General features: G+C 39.8%; 1 protein-coding gene and 1 long non-coding RNA gene across 2 annotated transcripts in view; both read right to left on the reverse strand.

Annotated features, from left to right (window-relative positions):
* The window catches only part of LOC116719521 (caskin-1), a 118,291-nt gene that overhangs the window by 6,468 nt on the left and 88,381 nt on the right, over positions 1-23,442 (reverse strand). The window contains 5 exon segments of the mRNA XM_032562059.1: positions 66-850; positions 1,727-1,865; positions 16,896-16,997; positions 18,457-18,564; positions 19,357-19,424. Of these exon segments, the coding sequence (XP_032417950.1) occupies positions 66-850; positions 1,727-1,865; positions 16,896-16,997; positions 18,457-18,564; positions 19,357-19,424 (1,202 nt within the window).
* LOC116719534 (uncharacterized) lies at positions 9,964-12,124 on the reverse strand. Its single transcript, XR_004339210.1, has 2 exons — positions 11,864-12,124; positions 9,964-10,276 (listed from the first exon to the last, which is right to left on the reverse strand). It is a non-coding gene; the product is annotated as an uncharacterized LOC116719534 (long non-coding RNA).

Raw genomic sequence — 23,442 nt, forward strand, 5'->3', positions numbered from 1 at the left:
AAGGCTGTTACTAAAACTTCTCGCATTAGGTTGAAAGTGTAAATTCCAAGTTTTCACAGACTCACCTGTAGGAAGTTGGTGCCACTTCCCACATTTCTTGGCACCATTGATGTTTCCAACATGGCTGCGAGACTGCGGACACTCCCAGAAGCCCCCTCTGATCGCTGAAGGCCAGCAGAGTCCTGAGCTCTTAACACTGCTCCCAAGCTGCCACAGTCACTGGCTCGCCTCTCTCGATAGGTTGGCAGACCCAAAAGCCCCAAACCCTGTCCTTCACTGTCCCCGTCGCTGCCGGTGATGGAAGAACAGGAGCGTTTAGGTGGCGTAGGAGGCCGGCCTTTCCGACGGGGACGGAGGGTGACGGATGACTGGCTGCGGTTAACGGTAACATCATTAGGCGCAGCAGTATGAGTGGAGCTGCTTCGGCACACGGTGGCGTATCGGGAGTCCAATTCTGAGCCGATGAGGCTGTGAGTCCTCCGTCGTTCCTCCTCCTCACAGGGCAGTCGCAACAGCGGTACCAATGGATCGACAGCGGATGTCTGGGTGGACGGTCTTGGGCGAGCCCTAGGGGAGGCCTGCTGGGTGCGGGCATGTGGAGGGGTTTGTGGGGGTGTCTGGTTCGGTGTGTGGGGAGGCGTTTGTGAAGAAGTGAGACCTGGGCGAGCTTTGGCCAGCGGGCTAGGGGCCCCCTCCCTCAGTTTCCTTGCCTCCCTGCGTGACTCTGAGGCGCTGCTTCCTCCAGGGCTTAAAGGAGGGGAAGTGGGACTCTGAGGAGGCTCTGAGCCACTTCCTCCTCCTTGTAGTTCCTTGAGTTTCTTTACTCCCAACATCAATTTTTTCTGATGTCCTGCAGGACATCAGAAAAAGATGGAGACTTTATTGTAAGTTGAGAACAGATTTACAGTGCCTAGAAATGATATTAATAACTGTGCAATCTCTTACAGTTTTTCATGTTACAACTAGAAACCTGTTTTTCATTAAGATTTTATGTGATAGTTCAACATTTCATAGGACGTAATTATGAAGTGAAAGAAAAACTAATGCATGTTGTATTTAGCTGACTTTAAGCTCCTAAATAAACATTTGAGAAGTCATCTAGTTGGCAAGTAGAGTCTACTTCTGTGTAATTTAATTTCTGTAAAGTACAGCTGTTCTGTAAAGGCCTCAGTGGTTTGTTAGATGACTTTAGTAAATAGTTTCTTGAAGACAAAAGAACACAGCAGGCAAGATCAAGAAAAAGTTGTGGTGACATTTAAAACTGGGTTGAACCTTTCACAGATGCATTTCATTTCATCTTCCCAAAATGGAAAGGTTTTGTCACAACTGCAAACGCAGCATGAGGTGACTATTCAACCTAACTGACTGGGTGACCAAAGGTAGCATTAATCAGAGAAGCAGCCAGGAGGCCCTTGGTAGCTCTGGCAGAGCTGCCAAGAGCCACAGCTCAGGTAGGAGAATCTGTCAACAAGACAGTCTTGCACTTCAGAAACCTGGTCTTAATGAAAGAGTGGCAATGAAAGCAATACAATCAGGTCTGTTAGCAGGCCTTAGCAAAATGGTGGAATAAGCTCTGGTCACATGAGACCCAAACAGAATTTTTTGGCCAATAATCATGGGACAGCAATACTCTATACAGTACATTGATGGTTGTGACTTGGCAAAATGTGAAAATGTTAAAGGAATAGGAATACTTTTGCTAAGCATTGTATATTTACTGGTTTACCGAGCTTAGCAATGCCAATCTCCTGCAAGTCTTCAAGGCTGATGTCTGAAACAAAGTCAATGTTTTCATATCCGTTCTGGACAAGAACTTGGTAGTACTGGCTGAGACCGAGGTGAGACAACCAGTCTGCCAGGTTGGCCTAAATGAAACAGAACACATAGTTAATAGGACAGAAATCAAGAAAAACTGAGAGCAAAGTCTAATAAAAATTTTTAAAACTCCCTCATAAAGCCTGAAGAATTATTCATGAGGAACATTTGACATACAGTGGATTACAAAAGTATTCATATCTCTTGAACTTTTCCATATTTTGTCACATTACAACCAAACATAATTATATTTCATTACAATTTAATGTCAAAGACCAACACAAAGTGGCATACAGTTAAGTAAAAAGAAAATTATATATGATTCAAAATATTTTTTTACAAATAAAAAACTGAAAAGTGTGGTGTGAAAAAGTATTCAGGCCCCCTGAATACTTTGGATCCTTTGTGGATCAACCTTTTGCTGCAATTCCAGCTTCAAGTCTTCCAGAGTCCGTCTCTACCAGCTTTGATCATCTACTACAGTGTTTCTCAACCTTTATTGGCCAGCACCTCTTTATTCATCATTCAGGTCCCTTATCGCCCCCATCAAAGAAAATGTAAGCTACTTGCACTGATTATTATTTTATGATTAATATTACTATCATTATTGTTGCTGCCTTGATTTGTATTGTTGTTTCTGTAATTATCGTCAAAAATCCTTAAAAGAGAAACGCATTACTGAATTATTTGTATCCAGAGAACAAAAAACGCCACGTGAATAGAAATCATTTTTAAAGAAAAATGTAATGGACATTCAACTTAAACTTGGTAGGCCTATCAGCAGCCAATCAGAGTGGGAAAAAATCTTGTTCAGTTACATTTTCTGATGTAAGTTACTAAACCTGGCACAACATGACCAGATAAGATGCACAGCAATACCAGTTTAAACTTAGCAAAAAGACAGCGCTCTGCAGCAATATAACATGAATAGAACCGCAACTACAGTCCAAAAGTGTGTCCAAAAGTTTGGACACACCTTTTAATTCAATGAGTTTCCTTTATTTTCATGACTATTGACATTGTAGATTCACACTGAAGGCATCAAAACTATGAATAACACATGTGGAAATATGCACTAAACAAAAAAGTGTAAAACAACTGAAAATAGCCCTTATATTCTAGTTTCTTCAAAGTAGCAACCTTTTGCTGTGATTACTGCTTTGCACACACTCTGCATTTTCTTGATGAGCTTCAACAGGTAGTCACCTGAAATGGTTTTCACTTCATAGGTGTGCCCTGTCAGGTTAGTAAGTGGGATTTCTTGCCTTATAAATAGTCATGAAAATAAAGAAAACCCATTGAATTAGAAGGTGTGTCCAAACTTTTGGTCTGTACTGTATATCAATCATAACTCTCTTCTTCAGCATTTCTGTCAGTTTCTGGTGGTGCAGCTCTGTGCTGCCTTCAAGGGAATGGGACATCAGAATATCATCCATTAAATTTCACTTGCCATGCAAACCAGTACTTTCAGTGGAAAAACAAAAGTTAGATATCCTTTTAATGCCATGCAAATATGAGTCAGGAACATGGATGATATTTTTCAATAGACCTGTCTATTGATTTATAGATTTACTAGACAGAAATGACAAAGAACAAATCTGGTTCTTAATCTACAGTAATCCCAATGAGTCAAATTTAAAGTGCCTTGGAGTCACTTACCAGGATCATAACATTAAATCCGATATGAAAAATAATATTGAAGAAATAAATATATAAAATAAAAAATAATTAAAAACATAAATAAGTGATTAGCTTCTTACTGCTATTGTCTGTAAGATATATTTCTTCTTAGTTCTAGATATGGTCCCAACAAACCCATGGCACAATATTATCTTACCTTTCATCTATAGTGTCTGTTTGTTCTTGCCATACAGTCCCCTGTATTAATTATTGCCTGAAAGGTCTTGCCATACCAGTTTATTCTGCATTTAGTTTCTTAGTTTAATCTTGCATTTTGTTCTTTGTGCATTTCCATTTAGTTTCCTTTGATTGGTATTGTTGTTTCTTGGTTTACTATGTTCTCTTTAGTTTCTGTCCTGTTGTTAGTTTGTATTATCTCACTCTTCATGCCATTCACCCATTCACCCATTCACCTGCTGCTCCTCCTCATCATGTGTTTCACCTCATCTGCCCTCATATAAGCTCTTGATTTTTCCCTGTTCAGCCTCGGATTCTCTGTTTTCATATCCTGATTCACATCTAGTTCCTTGCTTCGTTCCATGTCCCGGTTTTCCTCTTTCTGAGTTTTGTTCAACGTGCGCGTCGTTTCATTTTTATTTTTTTTTAACCCTCCCTCTACGGTGCGGAGCTGTTGGGAAGCGTATCGATGGGGAAAGGCCGACTGACGTAAACCTGTTACAACAACGGAAAACTGATAAGTGAGATTTAAAAGTGCTCACAGCAAATTCAAAAGTGTTAGATTTCCATTAATTCATCTCTTGTTTAGTCTAATTCAACAACATGAATGTTAGTTTCCCTAAAGAGTTGGTGTTATTCCAGAGAGTTAAATTTAAGCAACTCTGTCTGGTGATGATTTTCAAATCAACACCAGAGTTGCTCCCACAATTGTAACGTATCTGTGACGTCATGTGTTTGTCTGAGGAGTGGGGACATCTATGGCAAGCCGTTTTAACATAAATTCTGTTGTACCGCCCTTACATTCCAGATATCTCAAATTGTATTATGACTAGACGTTTTAGCGATTTAAGATATCTCTAATTACATTCTGACTAGTCGAAATGACATCAGATTTACCATTGACTTGTATGGAGACGTCAATTCAAGATATCTACAATGAATTATTGACTATCTGAAATACACATTTCAGATATCTACAATTAAATTATGACTAGTCATAAAGTAAATTCAAGATATCTCAATTTTAGTTTTGACTAGTCATAATTCTAATTAAAGATATCTTAAATGTATTTTTGGATAGGAGAAATGTAGTTTTGACTAGTGAAAACTAAATTATAGATATCTTAAAAGCAAATAATGACTAGACAAAACTAAATTAAAGATATCTTGAATTGTAATTTTGACTAGTCAAAATTCCTTTTAAGATATCTCTAAATGAATTAGAGATATCTTGAATTATTCAGCTTTTCCATTTAAGATATCTTAAATTGACATTCTGTCTAGTCAAAACGTCACAGATTTACTAGCATTTTGGCGGACAGGCATTCTAGCCTTAGGCTACTTTATTGTGCTAGTCCGTGGTCCACAATGAGAGGTCAGTCCAGCTCAAATGCTGGTGTTTTCAACACAATATTCAGCGCTGCAGCTCGTGCTCGACATAAATGAAGAAATACGGATAATTTATTCTCTGCAACAAGAAGACTTTTTCAACGTCAAGTCAAGTAAGTGGATGTTCAGATGTCGGTTCATATAACTGTAGCTTACCAGGCTAGTGCTTAGCTTCGTGCTAGTGGAATAATGAAATATTAATTGGGAAAATTTAAGTAGCCTATTTAGTTAGCACTGGAGTTGCTATTCGCCCTATAAAATACGGAATAGTCCAGTATTTTGCGTCCCGTATTGAAGCGATATGGGAAGCGATTTGTTCCCATCTTGCACCAGCAGCGGGCGAGAGGCGGGTACACCTGGACAGGTAGCCAGTCCATCGCAGTCTTTGTTATTATGAGAAATTAAATTATTGGCTTTCACATTTTAATTTCACAATTTTCATAATCTACATGAGAACCCGTGGTGGGCGTTCCTTATTGAAACGTATGAAAGGTGGCAACCCCTTTTTTAATTTAGACATTAATTCAGTAACGGAAAATACTAAAACATTGAGTCGCTCATAATCCTCATATTTGGTTCAGAAATAAAGCCAAGTTATCAAATAATTTAAAACTATAGAGGCTTTTCAAACCTCAGGAATGACAAACTGGCCGGCGATCAGCAGCGCTCCCAGTAAGTTGTCTCTAATCAGCTAGAGAATAAAAAACAAAATACAAATAAACTAAATAGTCTAAATTCTAAGATTTAACTGAAAATGGAGAAATAGCTCCTACAATGTCTTTAAGAGTACATGCTGGATACCTTTAACAAAGGTAATAATTTCAACATTTTGTCTTTCAGAAGGAGAATGCCCTTGAAATGATACTGGAGTTTGCTTCTGAAGCATCCATGGTGCCTCCACTGGGCTTTCCCCATCGTCCACAAATTGAATTCCTCCATGAGGCTAACAAAATCTTCCCAGAAGCTTATAGTTATAGTACTCCACCTTCCTGTACACCCAGATTATGAGTCTTTCACAAAGTACATGACAGACGGGATGCTGCAGGCACCTACCTTTGGTGTTGCATAATCAGCTAATAAGTGTAATAAGCAGTTCTTTTAAAAAAGAGTTGGAATGTTTTGAAAAGTTAAGTGTTTTAAAGCAAGTTATAGTAAAGGTAATGTAGTGGCCTAACTTGGAAAATATTGAATTGTAAATGCAATATTTGCTGTCTTTTTAACCACTTTTTTGTTTCACAATTTAAAGGTGGATGTTTGAGCCACACTGCAAAAGCAAAAGGTCTTATCAAGTATTTTTGGACTACTTTCTAGTGCAAATTTCTTAGTACATTAGAGATAAAACTAATATACATGTAACTGTTCATCAAGATATGAGCTTGTTTTAAGTCTAATTATTTAGCATTGTTGAAAAAATAGTTACATTGGCATATTAATTTCACTTTTAACTGAACATCTTTCCCTTGCTATAAGTGAAATAATCTAACAATGTAATAAGTTCTTCTTCATCAATATTAAGGAAAAATGAATTAAAACAAACTCATATCTTGATGAAAAATTACGTATATCTTACTTGTGTCTTATTTGAAGTGTAGAAAGATTTTTGCACTGGAAAATCTTTGGTAAGATTTTTTTTGTTTTTTCAGTGTAAATAGTTTAATTATTTGTAATGATTGTTCTAGTTCATGTAATGAACTCGGCTCATTTGGATTAAAAACAAAATCCAATTCTAAAGAAGCTCAAAGGTTCCAAAAGATACATTTGAAAAGGGGGTTGGGATATACTTGTCATTTCTACATGAACATTTCCAAAAGTAGAATTTTTATTGTTCTTTCCCTCTCCAGAATGTATATTTAATTTGTCACATCTTTAAACACCTTAACATTTTATAATTAAATTTGTAAGGTTACCTACTCATATCAGTTCCAAGTTTTATTTGTAGTAATTGTATCTTTATAACAATGCATTTGATCAAATGTTATCGATGTTTGTCACTTAAATCAATAAAGCATTTGCTATTTCTGCACAACAGGCCTGGTATTTCTCCTTCAGATCTGAAATATGATTAACTGACTGAAGTTGCTGCTGACTGAGCCTGGATTGGTTGGTTCTACAACTACACTAAGAACCTCTTCAGCATCAGTGCTTGGTAGTGGCCAGAGGCCATGCTGTTGCAGAAATTCTTGAAGAGTCTCTGGTGCGTTGGAATTTTCCCCAAACACATTGTTAGTTGCTCTGCTGTTGGCACCCATGTTTGCCAACATCTGTTCAGTCCAGATTTGTGTTGGTGTTTTATTGTTTTCTGTACGCAAGGAATGGTGGTTCCATGCCTTTCTGAATTGTTCCAGTCGGCTTTGAATCTCAGGAAGAAAAACTATGTGAAGAGAAAGTTTGTGCACATCATTGCTGGGATTCAAGAGGGCTGAATCTTCAAGATTATAAAACGTGCTATAAAATGGTTCCAGAACATGTAAAAACACATCCCTCCAAAGATGCTCAATTCTCTGATTATGGATGGATTCCCCAGTTAGATGACTCTGACGTTCATCACCAGTGCCACTTGCACATTCTCTCCACCATGGTCTGACCTCACTAGAAGGTAAGCCATAGAGGCCTGTTGCCTTGAGAAAATGAAATAGCACTGTTGAGGCGTGATTGTCTGTGCTGCAGCTCAAGTAAGTAACTAAGCGAGAACATCCATCGATGCCACCATGGACCACAAAGCTCCACCTTGGGCCAAAAGAAAGTCGATCTGCTCTCTTATAGCTATTTTAGGTGGTCTACCTCGACCACCTAAAATAGAATCATATTCAAATGCCTTAGCATAATGTTTACTTTATACATCTGTTTTTCTCTGTCTGTCTATCCTCTACAGGTGTCCCTGTGTCTCCGAAGGGTGACACTATGCACTTCACACAATGTATACATTTATTTTGATATACATAATTTCCTATTGCAAATGCCTGAACACAAAGCTTTAAACTTTTATAGACGCTGGAAAGCAAGTTAAAGTGTGAATCAGACATGAACCGGGGCTGCGCTTTTATTTTCAGAGGAGCTAAAGGAGGGAGCTGTAGTGCCGTGTAGCATGTCAAAATCAAGAGCTGGCTGGCTTTACTATCATTTCCGAAGCGGCAGATAGCTTTACCACAATATAAAAACTACATCTGGTTATTACTTGACCTGGGCCCGGGCTGCGGAATATTAATATTAATATAATAAAATCGCGCTCTCCGCATATCCCATTCTGAAGAACTCTTTCTATATTGTAGCAATTTCTTACAATTTTGTCCAAAACTGCCAGCGCCATTGAATGTTCAGGCAATTGTTTGGACAGCTCAGTACAGCCAAAGAGGGGCTTACACGCAATTTCAGATATCTAAAATTGTAATTCTGACTAGTCATAATTACGTTCGAGATATCTTAAATTATAATTATGGACGTGTGACCCTTCCGATGACGAATCCGGTGACGTTATTTGAGATATCTTGAAAGGAATTTTGACTAGTCAAAATGTAATTGAAGATTTCTTGAATTATTATTCTTCCTAGTCAGAATGTAAATACAGATATCTTAAATTACCATTACGGATAGTCAGACGAAACCGAATTTATGTTAAAACGGCTTGCCATAGCACAGTAGCATGGCGTCTTAACGCCTCATTGAGCGGGTCGGGCCGTTGCTGCGATACGCCACAGCGTCCGCCATATTGAATGTGACTTATCTGCCAGCAGTGATGGCATAGTTATTTTGAAAAGTAACTTTAATCAGATTACTGATTACTCCTTGAAAAAGTAACTACTTTCCAAGTACTGACTACTTGATTTGGAAAGTAACTAAGTTACATTAAAAGTAACTTTTTTAGTTACTTTCAGCAGCTGCTAACAACAACTCTGTGAAAATTACATTGATCTTTGCCAATACTTAATTGTAAGCTACAGTATGTTATAATGGTAACATCAACAATGTGTCTCCACTTATAAGGTTGAACTGAAGGGGAGATTTTTTAATGGTTACAGTACAAAAAAAATAATGCTAGTAATTTGTGCATGTTTTTGTGTTTTCCACTATTGTCTGGAAAACTCTAAGGATTTCCCAAAAAGCACAACCCGCAACTCATTAAATTTGCTAGCGACTTTAAAAAAAAAAAAAAGCCCACAGTCGCTTATAGTAATCGGACTTGGCGACAGAAACTCAAAATAGTTTCTGTTTTTCTACTTGCGTATTTTTCTAAATGCGCATCTCCCTCTTCCCTCCATTGTTTACGTTTCTGTCGCTGCTGATATTGTCGCATAGAAACGGAGCGGAAATAAAATTAAATTCCAAAAGAAAATAGTAACGCACAGTAATGCAAAAATAATTTTGATAAGTAACTGTAGTGTGACTACTGGATATGAAATAGCAACGCGTTAGATTACTCGTTACTGAAAAAAATGGTCCAACGTCAGTAAGTTACTGACGTCACTGTCTGCCAGTAAGCCAATATCAGTAAATGGGCCGAACTTCACAAAGTGCCGTTTCTGCAAAGTATTTTAAGTTAATACCCGTCATTGACACATTCTCTCACACACTCATATATTTGGTAATCAAAGAAAGCTCTAAAAAGAGCGTTTGACTTTTAATGTGATTATTTAATTGTTTTGGGGAATTTCTGAATAAAGAGCACAATGTTTTTTGTTACAAATGATTCTGATAAATAGTTTTTATATTAACATTGATGAACAGACACATACTTTTACAGTGTTTTATTCAAGAACAGATTTACATGGTTCCACAATTTAATGTACATTTAACATTTCAAGATATCAAGCAAAAAAATTATTTCCTTTTGTTTTGTGACATTTTATTGTAAAGACAATAAAATTTGATAAATCAGTCATTGTCAAACATTAGCTACATATTTTCTTACTTTTTTCAGAAAAAAATATTACAGTACAACTCAACTCTGCTATGGACAGCAAAGACAGAGTGAAAATATTCTAACAGAGTAAATTATTTTTATTTCATTACATAAGTTGTCTTAATATACTAATACTTCAGATTGAGCTATTTCTCTTAAGAATACACAAAAAGTGAAAGAATAAAAGTGTGGAATAAAACACAAATTTATTCATTTATATTATACTGGTAACACTGGCCACAGGCAGGAGGTTCAGTCTGCTGGCCAAACTGGGAGAAGTCCAATGAGTTCTGAGATGTCCTGGTACTCAGGCTAAAGCTAAGGATGAAAGAGAAATGATCAAAAAGTGTAATAGAAATCTGACTCCTTCACATTCAGAATAAACCTATATTTTCAGCATGTTGACTTTTAGCATCTTTAGAATTAAATACCAACAAGCTGAGCTGTGAAACAGAAGAACAGCAGCTCCAGCTCTGATCCTGACTGACTTTCCTCAGTGATGGCAAAGTAACTTTGAAAAAGTAACTTTAATCAGATTACTGATTACTCCTTGAAAAAGTAACTTACTTAGATTACTGATTACTTGATTTGGAAAGTAACTAAGTTACATTAAAAGTAACTTTTTTAGTTACTTTCAGCAGCTGCTAACAACAATTCTTCGCCACCTGTGAAAGTTACATTGGTCTTTGCCGATTCTTAATTTCAAGTTATTTTATAATGTTAACATCAACAATGTAACAATGTGTCTCCACTTATAAGAAGGGGAGACTGTTTAACGGTTACAACAGTACAAAAAAAAATCTTTAGTAATTTGTGCATGTTTTTGTGCGTTTCTATTGTCTGGAAAACTATAAATAGTATTTTGGACACCCCCCCCCCTCCTCCCTGCCCCAGTCTCCAGGTTGTGCTTTACGGCCCTGTGTCTGCTGTCAGAGCGCAGCGCACAGAGCTCCTCCTGCGGCTCTTCAACTCAGATGGCTGCACAGATTTGTGACACTTATCTTAATATTAATAATTATAATGGCGTTTAGTAGCCCAACTTTACTCGTTCATTCATGGCTGTTTTCACGTTTATTGCGTTGTTCATATTAGTCTCGATGTTTGCAGTTTTCTGGAGCGCAAAGCGAAGCTCAACGTAATTCAGAGGTAATATATTAACTTGACATTAACAAAGACTCAGCGGGACAGATGATCCGGGAAATGATGGAGAGGGAGAGCCTGACTAAAACTAACTGGAGGTCAGACACATTCTGGGGTTTATGTTATGTCTACTTATTTGAAAGCCCAAAAACTGCAACCCGCGACTCATTAAATCTGCAAGCAACTTTAGAAAGAAAAAAAAAAAAAACAGCCCAAAGCTACTTATAATAATCGGACTTGGCGACTTAACTCCAAATAGTTTCTGTTTTTCCAGCAACAAAATGCGCATCATTTACATTTCTGTCGCATAGAAACGGCGATCACTCCCCAAGACACTTAGAGGAAATACATTTTAATTACAAAAGAAAATAGTAACGCGCAGTAACGCAAAATGATTTGGTTAAGTAACTGTAGTCTTACTACTGGATAAGAAATAGCAACGCGTTAGATTACTCACTACTGAAAAAAGTAGTAGTAACGTTTTTCAGTAACGTTACTAAGTAACGCGTTACTGACGTCACTGTCTTTATTCACAAAATCCCCTGGTCTTTAAAGCACTTCCCCTCTAACAACAGTTTCTCATCAGCTCTCTCTCATTAGAAAACACATTATGAAAACGTTAGCTATGCTAACAATCAGTGGTTACTTCAGGTCAATTTAGCTACCGTACATAGAAAATATTTCTCGGTGGTTTAGAAGCGAGTTTCTGCAAAATCAAGTAATTCTGCTCGCAAAAATTACGTTATTATTTTATTTCATCCTTACCTGTGAAAGGTAATGACAATGAATCCAGTTTTGTAAAACGGTTGAAACAAGCCCACACTGCGCATGACTTGGGAGCTCCGACCGCTACAAGATGGCGGTGACGTAACGTAGGACTCAGCGCTCAATGAGGCGTCTACGCATAGGCGTAAATCCCGGGGGGTCCAAGGGGGTCCGGACCACCCCCAATCTTGGAAAAGTCTAGAATTGACCCCCACCCCCCCTCCCCTCCCAAAAAAATAAAAAAATGGAGAGACATTTGCATTTAAATAATATCAATATGAAAAGCCAAAGGAAACAAAGAACGAAATAAATCTGCCATTTATCGTAGAAAAAAATAAGAATTCATTTTTAGGTCCCCCCCCTACCGTTATTAGAACAATGGTTCAGTCCAAAGTGTAGGAGGAGCAACAGCAGCGCTGAACTGCACAGGCTGGCAGAGCTGCTGAAGTGAGGAGCTAACTGTTAGCTGTGGCTCTGCAGCATAAACATAAAACTCTCCAGTAAATAAATACTTAAACCAAAAGAAATGTAATACTTTTTATTTACTTTCACTGCTCAATAAGAAGAAACACATTAACAATAAAAATCAGACTGCAGTTTGTTATTTCATTACTTTGGCTGAATCATGCTACCTTATTAGCAAAACTGCTACACTGCTTTCATAGACTTAAGCTTTCTTGTCAAAGGTAGCAAACATCTCATTCACATTTAGCTCTTTAACTTTTAGTTAATTAGAAAAGTTTGAAATGGGAAGGAGGGGCTGAGCAAGTGGACCCAGCTCTGTGTGTGGGAGCCGAGAATAGAAGAGAGAACAGATAGAAGAAAAAGAAAGCTTTGCCTTTATTTCTCACCGTCTTCAACATAGTGCCTTTACAACCACAAAATAAAATCTGAAGATTTTTCTATAAAAACCCTGGTGCTTTAAATGTTACATGATACCCCCAGATATTCATTTCTATCTACCTGTTGGTTCTCCATCACCCAGGACATGGCAAAACTAACATGGCAAAACTAACAAAACTAACAAAGTTCTGTTAAACTAAAAATAAAGCAACTTAAGTTATAATTTAAATAGCCCATAACTGGTATTGGGAGCCATTACAAGAAATCAATGTTTATGAGGAATTTTATTAAGAGGAGTTACTCATTAAAGCTTTTTTATTTAGAACCTTAAATTTTTTGTAAAGGTGAAGCAGAGATTAGATCAGTGAGACTGAACAAAACTTGTATCTAAGCAATATCTGAATTTTACTTCTCAACAGTTTACTTACTTAGAAAAACACGTTTGATGTGCATTACTAGTCATTTTTGGTCCTGCAACTTGAATATAATTTCAAAACTTTTTAAACCACAATTTACGTTACATTTCACTGTAACTTTGTTGAGCCCCCCAAAATTGGTCTTAAGAAATTTTCCTGTTTATGGTCCCCCCCCAATAATGAGATGGGATTTACGCCCTGGCGTAAATCCCATCTGTTTATGATCATAACAAGGCAAATTCCATGTTAAGATTATCATGTTTTTGATTATTTTTTTATGGATGCATTAATTTTCCATTTGCGCAAGAGTACCGGGTCATATACATGGTACACTTAACATAAGTTTATTTGTTTGGATATCACGGCAAATACAACCCTGTACATACAAGGTTGCTCAAGTCCAGTCCTCCAGAGCTACCATCCTGCAACGTTCAGATGCTTTCCTGCTCCGACACCTGAATCAAATGAACGGCTCTTTAGCAGGCCTGTTCAGAGCTGATCCTGGTCAGGTCTGTTGGAGGAAGGATGCATCTAAAAGTTGCAGGACGGTAGCTCTGGAGGACTGGACCTGAGCACCCTTGGTTTAGTATTTTTGTTAGCAGCTAAAGCTAGCCAAGCAGGTGTAGCACAAGGTGTCGAGAGGTTAACTGAACATTAAAACTGTCAGAAAAATCTGAAGGCCATTTGAGTTAACATTATTTAGCTGTATATTTAACACTATTCTGTGTTAAATGAACACATTCACAGTGTTAACTTTTGACACTACACACTAGTGTTAGGTAAATTCAACACTGATGTGTGTTAAATTTCAACTACTGAGTGTTGATTCAACTCTATCACAAATAACACTTTCAAAAGTGTTAGTTTAACACCATCAAGAGTGGACCAATATAGACCAATATAAAGCATTAATTCAACTCTCTAGGAGTTGAATGAATGCTTCCAAATTTGCTGTGCTGGTACCACCGCTGCAAACCAGATCACTTACAGCACCGATGGTAACTCTATAAATGAACGCTCTCTATCATGGAAGGATTTCTTTATTTAAATGGGTTCATTTTTCTAATGGACACACAGTGAGGGTATCATGATTTTAGTAATCACATGTTTATAAGAGTGATATTCCGTTGTCCTTCCATGGAAGCGGGCAGCATCCAGACAGACATTAAAACACTTCTCCTGTTTTAATTTAAAAGTCGTGTCAATGTTGCTCTTCAACACGATTACATCACTGATAAAACATATGTATAAAAACACTCAATAGGACATAAAATATTTGAAAACCAGACACCCATGACCTGAAAAGTGAATCACAGCAAGGCCACTAGCTGGTGTAACGCTGAACTGATGCGGTGAAGCTTAGAGTAGCAGAAGCGCGGAGCTGCGCCAAGAAGCTAACAAACACTGAAGAGAAGAAGAGCTGCCATCGATACAGTTGCAGCCAAGCATGTTTTAATGTTACACAATACCGTTTTAGTAAGTTGCTCAAAGTCTAAACTGGTATTGTGCATTTAAGGGGTAAATTTGACCTCCAAGCAAACGCCCCCCTTTTGTACATTTTTCTGCCAGCGCCCCCTGAACGCCCCCTGGAGGGCGGTACCGCCTCATTGAAAAGCATTAATCTAGTGACTGAAATTTTTGCTCATTATTCTTCTGCAAAATTCAAATTCAAAAATACTTTATTGATCCCAAATGTGACAGACTGGCGACCTGTCCAGGATGACCCCACCTCTCGCCTGAAACGTTTGCTGAAGATAGGCACCAGCACCCCTCCTGACCCCACTAGGGACAAGGATGTACAGAAAATGGATGGATAGATGATCCCAAAGGGAAACAGATTTCCTGTAACAGTAGGGACAGATACAGGATTTCCTGCCAAAGGGACAGCCTTTGGTCTGCCTTTGGTTCATTTGGTCAGCCTTTGTTCTGGAGTAACCAGAACAAAAGTCACTCCACATGTTTGCTGTGTCCAACATGGCTTCTGGCAAACTGCAAACAGGACTCCTCGTAGTTTTTGTTTAACAATGGCTTTCTTCTTGCCACTCTTCCATAAAGACCAAATTTGTGCAGTGCATCACTAATAGTTGCCCTATGGACAGATTCCCGTAGCTGAGCTGTGGATCTTTGCATTTGAGTCACAATGGGCCTCTTGGCTGCATCTCTAATCAGAACTCAGCTGGAAGTTTGAGTGGATGGCCTTGTCTTGGTAGGTTTACAGTTGGACTATACTTTTTCCATCTCCAGATGATGGATTAAGCAGTGAGATGTTCAAAGCTTGGGAAAGCTTTTCATAGCCCAAGTCTGCTTTTAACTTTTAACAAATCTTCTCCTCAACCTGTCTACTGTGTTCCTTGGACTTCATGACGCTGTTTGCTCCCCAATATGCTCTTAACCAACCTCTGAGGCGTTAAAGAGCAGCTAGATTTCAACTGACATTAGATTAAACACAGATGGACTTTGTTTAATCATTAACAGTCAACAGGTAACTTCTGAAGGCAATTGGTTGAACTCAGAGAAAGCGGGGCTGAATACTACACAGATGATACACAGCTCTACATTATGATGTCACCAGGAGACTCTGAACCCATCCAATCTCTGAACAGATGCTTAGAACAGATAAATGTGTGGATGTGCCAAAACTTTCTCCAGCTGAACAAAAACAAAACTCAAGTTATCTTTGGACATAAAGAGGAACGATCTAGAGTTATAGATCTAGAGTCAATGCACAGCTTCAGTTATTACAGCTAAAAACTAGAGATCAGGCCTGAAACCTAGGAGTAGTGATGGACTCTGACCTGAACCTCCAGAGCCACATAAAGACAGTTACAAAGTCGGCCTTCTATCACCTGAAGAACATTTCCAGGATTAAAGGACTAATGTCGCATCAAAATCTAGAGAAACTCATTCATGCATTTATCTTTAGTCACATTGATTACTGTAACAGCGTCTTCACAGGTCTGTCCAACAAATGAATCCTCCAGCTGCAGCTGATCCAGAACGCTGCTGCTGATGTTCTCACTAAAACCAGGAAGTTAGAACCCATCAACCCAGTTCTAAAGTCCTTCACTGGCTCCCTGTAGCTCAGAGAATAGACTTTGAAAAACTGTTGTTAGTTTATAAATCACTGAACGTTGCTGTTGTTTTATCAACCTTTCAGACCTCTCAGGTCTTCTGGTTCTGGTTCTGCTCTGCAACAACCAGAACCAAACATGGAGAAGCAGCGATCAGCTTCTATGCACCATAAATCTGGAACAAACTTCCAGAAAACTGCACTACATTTAAAGTGCCTTTAAATCAAAACTAAAAACCCACCTGCTTAGAGTTGTATTTGAAACATAATCATGAAACATTAATCAATAATCTGATGTGCAAAATATAATGTTGTTGACTGTGTGTTGACTTTTTATTTTTGTGTTTTTATGATTTAAAGCACTTTGGAATGCCTGCTGCTGAAAGGTGCTATACAAAGAAAATTAGATTTTTGAATACTTTTGCACACTGCACTTTCATTTTTTATTTGCCAGAAATGTTTTGAATCATGTAATTTTCTTTGTACTTCACATAAAATTACAATGAAATATGTTTAGGTTTGTAGTTGTAATGTGACAAAATATGCAAAGGTTCAATGGATATGAATACTTTTTCAAGCCTCTGTAGTTTCAAGAAAGTTTGGATCTTACAAAATATAGGGTAACCCTAAATTAAATGTGATTTAAAACTTAAGCACAATACTTTTGCTGCCAAAAATTCACACAGTCCTGGAAATGCCTTACAGGTTTGTGGTCAAGCAGCCAGTCTGTGGAGGGCACCTTGCTGATTTCTGACAATAACTTCTTTCGATGTCCAGGCTTTATAACACCAATTGCTGTCAGGTCCTGAAAGAGAAACGTATTTAGACACATCAGGTGCACCACTAGCACTGATGGAGTTTTTTTCATAATATAGAAATGATCTGATGCTAGTTTGACATTACTACATGAGTTGCATGAGACATGTCTTCTAGAACATTTTGGGTAGTGAAAGCACCAATGAGTGTCCACTGCCTTTAGTGTGGATTATGTCACATGGCTGTGTCTGCTTCAGCACAAATTGATGAACAACTACCTTAAAATGACATGGAGATGAAAAAACTAAATTCATGATTGGAGAAAATCAGCTAGTGCATCCATCTAATGCTCAATCTCTATGCAAAAGATTTGTTCCTAATAAAGATCTGTATCTGTGTGTATTTATGTAAATTATAGTCATAAAAAATGCTTAGTGTTTTGAAAACAGTCACACAGATTGAAGGAAAACATACCGGCTGCTGAAAGCTGGTGGCACTACATAGTCAAGTGGCTCAGCTTGGCTGTTGTTCTGATTTTAAGAGGATTAGTCAAGTCAAGAACCCTTTTCTTGACTTGACTAAGGAAAGGGTCTATATATATATATATATATATATCTATAGATCTATATATACATCTATAGATCTATAGATATCTAAAAAATATCTATAGGGTTAGGGTATATATATATATATATATATATATATATATATGTACGTAGATCTATAGATATATCTATATGTAGATATCTATAGATCTCTATATACAGTATATATACATATGTACAGTACAGACCAAAGGTTTGGACACACCTTCTAATTCAATGGGTTTTCTTTATTTTCATGACTATTTATAAGGCAAGAAATCCCACTTATTAACCTGACAGGGCACACCTATGAAGTGAAAACCATTTCAGGTGACTACCTGTTGAAGCTCATCAAGAAAATGCAGAGTGTGTGCAAAGCAGTAATCACAGCAAAAGGTTGCTACTTTGAAGAAACTAGAATATAAGGGCTATTTTCAGTTGTTTTACACTTTTTTGTTTAGTGCATATTTCCACATGTGTTATTCATAGTTTTGATGCCTTCAGTGTGAATCTACAATGTCAATAGTCATGAAAATAAAGGAAACTCATTGAATTAAAAGGTGTGTCCAAACTTTTGATCTGCACTGTATATATATATATATATATATATATATATATATATATGAGCAGCTTTTGTCTCCCTCTGTGTTTGTTGCTGAAGCAAAGAGAACTGCAACATTATCCAAAAATATTTGAATATTTCTTGCATCTGCTGGACTTGAGGGGACTAACTGCCTCTCCCATTTGTTCTCTGAAATCCTCCTCTTCGTGCAGAGTAAAAGTTAAGCAGTTAATATGTGCTGCCAAACCAGACTCGATCTGAATGTGTAAGAACAGGTAGACAAATGAAGAATGGCTGACACAGACAGAAGACCCATGATAAACTAGGTACGGGATGGGCTGATGAAGAGGTCATGACCTTACCTCAGGGGTCATCCGGCTAATGGTGTCTAGATCATATCCTGCAGTGAGGAAGTGAGTGGTGTAGAACTGCAGCTGAAACTCTCCCAGCCACGTCACCACAGCCTGCTTCTACAACACAAAACAAAGACACTACTGACTGCTGCTGGAACACCGCAGCGTTCCTCTAACCCAGTGTTTCTGCAACGGACCACTAAACCCATTTAACAGTCACGGACCACCTAACCTGAAATCGCCCCCGCGATAACACATCGTAATACGTATATAATGCAACCTGAAATGAAAAATATTATTCTCTTACCTCATGCACTGTTGTTTTGTTTGTTCATCTGAATGAGAAGAGTGATGCTGTTTGGGAAATGTGACTGGCCGCAACAAAACCATGAACACGTCTACTTGGGCATTTTGACTTATTTCCAGATTGTGAAAGTGTGGAGTGAAAGTTTTCTAATGATGTCAAATACATGGAAATAAAAACAAGTTTTTCAATACTACCAAGTGTTGTGTGCATTAATAACATTTAGGGCTATTTGTGATTTAGAAGCACAATTAAAGAAAAATAGACTTGAGTTGTTTAACAGAAAAAAAAATTCTTTTCTGAACCATTAAATATGAAAATCATGACCCCATTTCTAGCAATTATATTCATTTATTGTATTTATTTTATTTAATATTTTTAAATTAATTAAAAATAACAATAGTTGTTGACCTGAAAGCAGAGCATCATTCATAAAAAACAAACAGTTCATGAGTGGATGGACATAAGGCAAGACAGCCACTGTCACTCAAGTGCATCCACTGAACCCCATCATTGTGAAGAACTTTCCTCCCAATCCACTGAACAAGTACAGGAAAATCAGATGCAAACAGAAAAAAGGCATTTTGTCTTTAATGGTGACTCACTTTCCCATCATCTTCCTCGGTCTTACGCTCAAAAGACCGCTGCTCATGGACTGTGCGACTGGAAGAGGCTGCTGGACGAGACGAATAGACACAAGGGAGAAGTCAAAAGATTACCGACAAACAGATCAAATAAATGCACCGTCTACGGATTCCTCTAAATCAGGGGTGTCCAAACTTTTTGCAAAGAGGGCCAGATTTGATAAAGTCAAAATGCGCGGGGGCCAATAGTTTGTTCGGACATTTTTTAACTACAAAAGTGTCATGCAAATACACACTGTTATAAAACAATTTTCATTGTCACAATTATCTTTATTTTTCAAATGACAAAATAACCAAATATAAGCCACTCAGGCAGATGAGAACAACTCTAAAAACACAAAATCTGCTTTTCTTTCATATCTGGAGAGTCAGATAACATTGAACAAACTGTATGAAATACCTTAAATTTACATGAGTTTAAAAATATCTTTGCCTCAAGAACATTTTAAACAGGAGTTATAAGTAACGCAAAGTTGTCTGTTATTATTAAATCTTAAAACAAGTGAATTTTGCTCTTGTCATTTACAATATCTTTCAGAAAGTAATAGTTTGTATCACATCTACAGGTTCATAACCAAATCTTACTCAAGAGTTTAATAAAAATAAGTGCCATAAACCCAAGTGCATAAATGTTCTTTTGACTTTTCACTGCTGATAGTGACAGATGTTACCGTTCAAAACACTCAGTTTTATGTCCTCAACTCTCAGTGCCACACTATTACGTGCCAGGCAAACATTTGCAAATTCTTGCTTCTTCTCAGGGCAAATGTTCTCCACCATTTTCATAACACAGTTTTGATAAATGTATCTTCAGTAAAAGGTTTGCCATGTTTAGCTATTAACATTAACATCGTAGCTTGCTTTGGTGGTATTTTCTTTTGACTCAGGCCCAAAGAAATCGCTGTTGTGATGCCAGTGCAGGTTGGAGCTGCTTCAGTTTTTCAGCACGGTCACTCCCTGTTAGCTTGTTGTATGTGTTGGCATGTTTAGTCTGGTAGTGTCTCTTTACGTCAAAATCCTTAAACAAGGCAACCGTCTCATTACAAATTAGACAAGCATAATTGCCTTGATTTTCAGAAAAGAAGTATTGTAATTCCCATCTCTCTTGAAAGCAGCGGCCCTCACTGTAAACTTTCCTCGTTTTCTTTGCAGTGGCCATGGCAGAAATGAGTGGAGAGGGGTTCGCTGCACCGAGGCAGAGACTGATAGTATTAAAGTGGTGCTGCCACCATTTGGTGAAAGGAGGAATTACAGTTTCAAGTTTTATGATTTATTTATTCTGTTTCACAGTGCAGGCAGGCCATAAATAGTACATTATAAAACCGAAGCTGCGGGCCGTATGAAATCTGACCGCGGGCCGTGATTGGCCCCCGGGCCGGACTTTGGACATGCCTGCTCTAAATCCTGTCCATGGGTTAATTTTGAATGTACTAAATTGCTTTATGTTTGGGGTAAATTGAATTAGTTAACTTTTTCTGTGAAACAGGAAGTACTTTTTTATTTTTCAAATGTCAGAAAAATAAATAAAGGTTGGGCAAATTTACTTCTACAATATTGGCGAAATTCATCGGATCTGCGGCCGTATGTCTTGGACACTCGGGTGAAGAGAGGTGCGGAGCTGTCCACTGACTACTACCTGGTGGTGAGTTGGCTCCGGTGATGGGGGAGGAAGCCGGTCAGACCTGGCAGGCCCAAACGTGTTGTGAGGGTCTGCTGGGAACGTCTGGCGGAATCCCCTGTGAGACGGAGCTTTAACTCCCATCTCCGGCAAAACTTCAAACACGTCCCGGGGGACGTGGGGGACATGGAGTCTGAGTGGACCATGTTCGTGCCTCCATTGTCGAGGCGGCCGATCGGAGCTGTGGCCGCAAGGTTGTCGGTGCCTGTCGCGGCGGCAACCCTCGAACCCATTGGTGGACACCTTCGGTGAGGGATGCCATCAGGCTGAAGAAGGAGTCCTACCGGGCCTTTTTGGCCTGTGGGACTCTGGAAGCAGCTGATGGGTACCGGCGGGCGAAGCGGCATGCGGCTCGGGTGGTTGCTGAGGCAAAAACTCGGGCGTGGGAGGAGTTTGGAGAGGCCATGGAGAAAGACTTCTGTACGGCTTCGAGGCGATTCTGGTCCACCATCCGGCGTCTCAGGGGGGGGGGAAGCAGTACGGCACCAACACTGTTCATAGTGGGGATGGTGTGCTGCTGACCTCTACTCGGGACATTGTGGGCCGGTGGGCAGAATACTTCGAAGACCTCCTCAATCCCACCAACATGCCTTCCATTGAGGAAGCGGAGCCTGGGGACTCTGGGTTGGGCTCTCCAATCTCTGGGGACGAGGTCGCTGAGGTGGTTAAAAAGCTCCTCGGTGGCAGGGGCCCAGGGGTGGATGAGATCCGCCCGGAGTTCCTTAAGGCTCTGGATGTTGTAGGGTTGTGTTGGCTGACGCGACTCTGCAATATCGCATGGACATCGGGGGCAGTTCCCCTGGATTGGCAGACTGGGGTGGTGGTCCCCCTGTTCAAAAAGGGGGATCGGAGGGTGTGCTCCAATTATAGAGGGGTCACACTCTTAAGCCTCCCTGGCAAGGTCTATTCAGGGGTCCTGGAGAGGAGGGTCTGTTGGATAGTTGAACCTCAGATTCAGGAAGAGCAGTGTGGTTTTCGTCCTGGTCGTGGAACACTGGACCAGCTCTACACCCTCAGCAGGGTCCTGGAGGGTGCATGGGAGTTCGCCCAACCAGTCTACATGTGTTTTGTGGACCTGGAGAAGGCGTTCAACCGTGTCCCTTGGGGAGCCCTGTGGGGGGTTCTCCAGGAGCATGGGGTACCGGGCCCTTTGATACGGGCTGTCAGGTCCCTGTATGACCGGTGTCAGAGTCTGGTCCGCATTGCCGGCAGTAAGTCGGGCTCGTTTCCGGTGAGAGTTGGACTCCGCCAGGGCTGCCCTTTGTCACCGATTCTGTTCATCACTTTCATGGACAGAATTTCTAGGCACAGCCAAGGTGTTGAGGGGATTTGGTGGCCTTAGGATCTCATCTCTGCTTTATGCAGATGATGTGGTCCTTTTGGCTTCATCAGGTCGTGATCTGCAGCTCTCACTGGAGCGGTTCGCAGCCAAGTGTGAAGCGGCCGGGATGAGGATCAGTGCCTCCAAATCCGAGGCCATGGTCTTGAGCTGGAAAAGGGTAGAGTGCCTTCTCTGGGTCAGGGGGGGTGTCCTGCCCCAAGTGGGGCTTGTTCACGAATGGGGGAAGAAGGGAGCGGGAGATCGACAGGCGGATTGGCGCAGCGTCTGCCGTCAAGCGGGCGCTGTACCGGTCCGTCGTGGTGAAGAGAGAGCTGAGCCATAAAGCGAAGCTCTCGATTTACCGGTCGATCTACGTTCCCACCTTCATCTATGGTCATGAGCTTTGGGTCATGACCGAAAGAACGAGATCGCGGATACAAGCGGCCGAAATGGGTTTTCTCCATAGGGTGGCTGGACTCTCCCTTAGAGATAGGGTGAGAAGCTCAGTCATCCGGGAGGGACTCAGAGTAGAGCCGCTGCTCCTTCACATGGAGAGGAGCCAGTTGAGGTGGCTCGGGCAGGATGCCTCCTGGACGCCTCCCTGGTGAGGTGTTCCGGGCACGTCCCACCAGGAGGAGGCCCCGGGGAAGACCCAGGACATGCTGGAGGGACTATGTCTCTCGGCTGGCCTGGGAACGCCTCGGGATTCCCCCGGAGGAGCTGGAAGAAGTGGCCGGGAAGAGGGAAGTCTGGGCCTCCCTTCTGAAGCTGCTACCCCCGCGACCCGACCCCGGATAAGCGGAAGAAGATGGATGGATGGATGGATGGATGTTGGCGAAACTTTTACACTAACATTGTTGCTTACGCACCTTTTGATTCTGCAGTCATCCACCTGCATCTGAGACTCTTAGGATCACATGTTGACTTGTGATCCTCAAACTCTTTCAAGTTTGTGAACTTGAAAAAGTTCTCAAAATCTCTTATCTTGCCTAGTGTACTCTTCAGATGAAGCCCAGATCAAGATACTGCCACCACTGTCTTTGAACAT

This window comes from Xiphophorus hellerii, chromosome 5 (assembly GCF_003331165.1).
Source record: "Xiphophorus hellerii strain 12219 chromosome 5, Xiphophorus_hellerii-4.1, whole genome shotgun sequence".
NCBI classification, from domain to species: Eukaryota; Metazoa; Chordata; class Actinopteri; order Cyprinodontiformes; family Poeciliidae; genus Xiphophorus; species Xiphophorus hellerii.